Genomic DNA, 6,277 nt, shown 5'->3' with positions numbered 1-6,277 from the left:
ACAGTTGTATGTTTCAGCGAAGACAGAGGACAGACAGCAGCTTTGTACAGTTGAGGATTGTGTAAAGGACATTAGACGTTGGATGTTAACTAACTTCCTTTTACTTAATTCTGATAAAACAGAAATACTTGTATTAGGACCACGTGTAGCTAGAAATAAGCGTTCTGATCACATGGTTACTCTGGATGGTCTTTCTGTTTCATCATGTACAGTAGTAAAGACCTTGGCGTGATTACTGACTCCAGCCTATCATTTGATGCTCATGTAGATAATATTACTAGAATAGCCTTCTTTCATCTCAGAAATATTTCTAAGATAAGAAATATATTGTCACTACATGATGCAGAAATACTAGTTCATGCATTCATCACCTCTAGATTAGATTACTGTAATGCCTTACTGTCTGGATGTTCCAGTAGGAATATAAACAAACTCCAGTTAGTCCAAAATGCAGCTGCTAGAGTCCTAACTAGAACCAGAAGATACGACCACATCACCCCATTCTTATCCACACTGCATTGGCTCCCAGTTAAATCTCGCATTGATTATAAAATACTTTTATTAACTTATAAAGCACTAAACGGTCTCGCACCACAGTATATAATTGACCTTTTGGTTTTCTATAATCCGACCCGCCTACTTAGATCAAAAGATGCATGCTATTTGACGGTACCTAGAATAGTGAAGGCTACATCGGGGGAAGAGCTTTCGCTTATAGAGCCCCACTGTTATGGAACAGTCTTCCAATTAGTGTTCGGGACTCAGACACAGTCTCAGTGTTTAAGTCTAGGCTTAAAACATATTTGTTTACTCACGCCTACCCTGACTAGTCTCTCTAATTCCCAGTCCTAATAATCTTTTCTCTCCTCTCTCCTTCTGCCGAGCCACACACGATTTTATGGAGATACTAGAGATCCAGATCCTTTCTGATCTCCGGACCTGCCTGATCCATTTCGGATGTCCTGCCTCTGGATGGAGCTCTAATCTTCTCCAATTCCAGACTGCTGGAATACAGCTGCTTCTATGGCCATACAGAATTAATACATGTCAACAATGAACTTTTTCACATTATCTGTTGTTACCCAGATGAGGATGGGTTCCCTTCTGAGTCTGGTTCCTCTCAAGGTTTCTTCCTCTTAAAACATCTTAGGGAGTTTTTCCTTGCCACGGTCGCCACTCAGTGGCTTGCTCAGTTGGGATAAATTTGCACCTTTAATATCTGTATACCGTGTTGATATTTCTGTAAAGCTGCTTTGAGACGTCTATTGTAAAAAGCGCTATACAAATAAAATTTAATTTAATTGATTTGCCCAGCTGAGGTTGTCGCACTGCTTTCCTGTCCTGCTGAGGACGTCGCTCTGCTTTCCTGTCCTGCTGAGGATGTCGCTCTGCTTTCCTGTCCTGCTGAGGACAATTTGCCCAGAGGGCCAGGACCGCCAGAGGGAGGGAGTGTATGTTGGCACTCCGGGAGAAGCACCCCTTGGGGGGTGTTCTGTCTTTAATCAGAAAAGGGACTCTGACTACAGTTCCCAGCAGCCACTGCATCAAGGTCACATGACCACCTGCACCTGATTCACATTTCTGTTAATGAGCACTCATGTATATAGCCACTGTTTGCACTGTCTTACTTTTGTCTTTCCTTGCTTTTGTCTCTGTTGCCGTGTCCTGTTCTTTAGATTTTGTTTAATCTTTGCCTCTTAGCCATAGTGTGTTTGTATGTTTAGTTTGTTCGTTATTAAAACTTTAAAAATCTGCAATTGCATCTGTCTCAACTTCCCAATCATGACAGTCAACATGGATCAGAATCTCAAATGAATGTTTCCAACATCTTGTCGAATCCATGCCACAAAGAATTGAGGCTGTTTTGAGAGCAAAGTGAGGCCCTACCCACTATTAATATAGTATTCCTAATAAAGTGTTTGGCGAGTTTACATTTAATGTACATTTGATGTGTTCAGTTTGTTTAAATAGTTTAAAGGTTTTACTGTATTGTGTCTTTTCCAGAAAATAATCACATACTTAGATAATTATATTAATTTGTCTGAGATTTAAATTGTTCATTTAACATTTCATGCATGTTTACGGCTTACAGTATAATTGAATATCAAATTTTTTATAGTCACTATGATTCATATGTAAAATCCTGAATGATTCTTTAGAAACTGCATCCATGGGCCCTTATAGCAGCCAGATTCTCTAATGATCAAGTAAAGTCAACCTTATTAATATTGGTTTTGCACAAAATAATTACATTTTAAACAAATATATCCTACAGAAAACATTTTCTCTTACAGAGTTAGGTTACACTGAAATCTGGTCTAAACGTACTGTCATGCTAATTAAGCCATGAAGGGGGCAAATGAGTGAGAAAAGAACAGTACTAATTCCCAACAGTCCTGAATATATCACCATCTGTAATGGTGCAAGAACTTTTTTATGGTCACTAGTGTTTACACACAAAGAACAATGAGGCAATGAAGTAGGACTCCATAGACAAATTATTAACTCTGAATACTAAAATCACTTGTAAATTTCAGCTTTCATTTCCTCATATTTGCATCTAGATGTGTGAAACAACAAAGAACATGGCACCTTTTGTTTTAACCAACCATTTTTTTTAAGTGATCAAACATATTGGAACAAGTGACTGATTGTTTAAAGATTTAATAGCTCTGAATGTCTACTTTTGGTTTAAGGCCTACTGTATCTTAGGCCTATACACTGCCTCACCTGAATTAAACACATATAAGGAAACTCTTCTATGGTACTGTGCATGGTTATAAATCTTACAGCAATGGCTAGATGACATCAAGCCATCTGTTTCAAATTGGCTTTATAATATTCTACAACTTCTCCTATTGGATAGGCCTGCTTATGTTCTCCAAGGAGATAGAATGTGTTTTTCCCTGTTTGGAGCCCTATCTTATATGTTATTGGGTAGGCTGATGCTGAAACCATATTAAAATGTTTTGCAACTTTGGGGTCCAAGTGATATCCAAAAGGTAAAGTACATAAGATCAATAATATTTCATTGTTATTCTATAGCATGGATGATGATCTCTGTTTGTGTGTGTGTCTATTTTCACCTGTTAGTCTGATTGCCTGTACGATCAGTCATTCCGTATGTTTACATGGACAACAATAATCCAATATTAACCCGATTAAGAAACTACCATGTAAACAGCAATTTTTTATTACCTTAATCCAATAAAAATCATACTCGAAGTAAACACGAATCGAATTAAGACATGTGGAGTACTCCTGTTTTAGTCGCATTATTGGAGTGCATTACAGACATGTAAACACGTATTTTGCAACATGATACGTACATACACGGCAGTGCTCGTCTGTTTGACGGCAAACAAGAGAGCATGGCTACAAGCAAGAAGGCACATTTTGGTCTGAGCAGGAAACGATGGTAATGTTAGGCATTCTGAAAGAAATTGATATTATGGAGTGCCTTGAAAGTCGTAAGAACAGGAATGGTGACATCTTTAAAAGAGTCGCAGAAAGAATGGGGGAGGAAGGTTACATAGGTTCGGCTGAACAAGTGCACACCCACTGGAAAATCCTAAAAAGTTGTTACTATGTGGTGAAAAAACAGAACACCACCAGTGGTTCTAATCCTTCTTCTTTCCCATATTTTGAAAGTATGCATGAAATACATGGTCATCGACCTTTGTCCAACATATTCGAGAATGGAGTGGACATTGGGTTTGACGGGGATGAGGATGCAGTGGAACACTCAAATGCAACGGACGGTAAATATGTCTGAGCTGGTTGTATTTGTTTTTCTGCTATTAGCTAGCTAGTAGGTTACAGAAAATAATCTATACATTGCTAATTTTATGTATATACTTTGCCATATAGAGAGTATAGTTGGTGATGAAGTGAGTTCTCTAGCTGGCCAGGAGGAAATGAACGAGGATGCAGATGAAGATAACGCATCATCAGCTGATACGTCTGGTACTCAAGAGGACAGCTTTTCAGCCACGACACTAGATGTCGACCCACCCAGGACAAAAGGTGATATGTTTTTGATGTAAATGTTATTTCAGTTAAATAGGCACTATGTATGTATGTTTGTATATGTATAAGACAACTCTTTGTAGGCATGTATTGGTTTGACTCATCAGGTGCAGTAGTTGTTACATAGGCTAGCTACTGTATGCTGCACATATTTGTCCCAACATTTAAAATATGCATACTGTAGAAAATGGAGACACTTAAAAAGATCTTTTTTAATTTTCCAATACTTTTAGCTATGGTATTGCTATCAAAGCCTGTCACTTCAACTGACGTTTCTATTCTTTTTTTTTTGATCATAGAATTTTTATTGGAAATTTGCATTTTACACATTATGTAAAACACATTATGTAATTGTTACGGAACGAGACTTGGACAGGAAGTAAGTGCAGAAGGGAAGTCTTTATTTGATACTCACACAGAGGACATAGAACGGAAACACTAATTGAACTAAGGCCTGAAAACTCCTTAAACTAATACACGAACGTTCTTTAATCCAACACACGAATCGTCCTTCAACTAAGACATGAACGTTCCTTAAATTAAGGTAGGAAATCCTCATCTAACTATGGCATGAACACACAACTTGCTTGGTTTGGCGTTGCTTTGCTGCAACTCTTTCGCTTTGTCACGCTTTGTCTCGCTTTGTCTCGCTTTGTCCAGTCCGGTCCGGTCCGGTCCCGATTCGCGTGGGTAGATTCCGTTTAGTTCGGGTTAGTTCAGGTTAATGCCGCGCCACGTACGCATCACCACGAGGCGTTTAAATAACTAACATGATTAATCTAAACCAAAGACACCTGGGTTAAATCAAGGACATCCCCAAACAGAAACTAGAACTCGGGCAGGAAGCGAATGAAAACAAAGAGTCACGTGAGCCTCATAGCAACCGCCCCGCAGTGTCATCTGCCGGCGGTGGCGTAACAGTAATACACATTTCGTTTGGTTTTGGCTGTGGTTGTTTTGTTGGGGTTGTTGGGTGTGGTGTTATAATCTATTCTTTTTTTAATGTAAACTTATTGTGTAGGTTACTCTCGAAGAAAGAAGCCTGCGAGATGCACTGTGATCTCTCAGCATCAGCAGTTCATGATACAGATGATGAGGCAACAAAATGAATGGGTTCAAGACCAAATCCAGCAATAGAGCAAAGAGAGGAGAGACTCCTTAGTGCTTTAATTGAGAGCAATGTCCGTTCTACTGAGTGCATGATATCAATACTTGTTGAGGGATTCTGAAACACCCAGCTACAGCCAATGTTTGCACATGCTTCACTGCACCCCCCACACTTTCAAGGGTATCACACACAGCCATCTAACTATCCCATGCATGCTTCTACTGTGTCAAACACATACACTGCTGAACATGGGTCAGAAGAAGCAAATAACTATGCCTGTTTTGAGTGCAGTTTTCCTGGAATTAAAGCATACAAAACCCAACAGAAATAGTGTTTATTTCTGTGATTAATGAGTAACACACAAAGTTCTTAAAGAAATTGCCTAGTTCAAATTAAAATAAAAAGTGCAGCACTTCTTCATAAAATAACTTCTTGAATGCAGTTAACATCAGAGACTAGAGATAACATTGAACAAATACTAAGAAGTGTGACTTTCCAAGTTCCTCAAAGCAAGCAAATATGCTGGAAGTTAACCACTTGTGCCTAATGTATACTCCTCCGAAGGGGAAATGTTGCTGCTATGTATGCTGATAATGCATCTCTCATGACATCAGCATCTGCGCTGGGAGTGTGGTTCTGTGGTGCACTGTGGGGCTGGGGTAAGGCTCTCTCCATAACTGTTGCCTCCTCCAACCAGCATTGGGGGACCTTGTCCTTTTCTCGTTCACAAAAATTGTTCAGTGCACAACATGTTGTAATCATGCAAGGTGAGAAAGTGAAGTGAAAATCACTGCGTTTCAGGAGCACCCTCCACCTAGACTTCAGTCTCCCAAAAGCAATCTCCACTGTTGTTCTTGCTGAGATGAGGTGAACATTGAACGACTCTTGTTCAGGTGTTAGGCCTGGAGACTGTGGGTAGCACTTCATCAGCCAGTCCATGAGTGGATAAGCTGGATCTCTGAGGACAAAGAAACGCACAGGTTTCCCCTGAATCACCCTCACTCCCTAAAGGTCATACAACAACATAAAGTTATTGATGTCACTATGATCATTTAATGTTACCAGAAAAGACCATGGAAAAATATTTTTTACCCTGGGGAGTAGATGGGCCAATAATAAGGTCAATAATTAGGTTACTGC

At 39.4% G+C, this 6,277-nt stretch overlaps 1 protein-coding gene across 1 annotated transcript; it reads left to right on the top strand.

Moving 5' to 3' along the window:
• The first annotated feature begins 3,323 nt into the window (after positions 1 to 3,323).
• On the top strand, positions 3,324 to 5,166 carry LOC128610633 (uncharacterized). The gene is made up of 3 exons (XM_053630053.1): positions 3,324 to 3,761; positions 3,871 to 4,026; positions 5,051 to 5,166. The coding sequence occupies exons 1-3, from the start codon at positions 3,416 to 3,418 to the stop codon at positions 5,164 to 5,166; spliced, it is 618 nt and encodes a 205-aa protein (XP_053486028.1). The 5' UTR covers positions 3,324 to 3,415.
• The last annotated feature ends 1,111 nt before the right edge of the window (positions 5,167 to 6,277 follow it).

This window comes from Ictalurus furcatus, chromosome 7 (assembly GCF_023375685.1).
Source record: "Ictalurus furcatus strain D&B chromosome 7, Billie_1.0, whole genome shotgun sequence".
NCBI lineage: Eukaryota > Metazoa > Chordata > Actinopteri > Siluriformes > Ictaluridae > Ictalurus > Ictalurus furcatus.
Note: the sequence above shows the minus strand (reverse complement) of the source record. Positions and strands in the feature narration are given on the sequence as shown.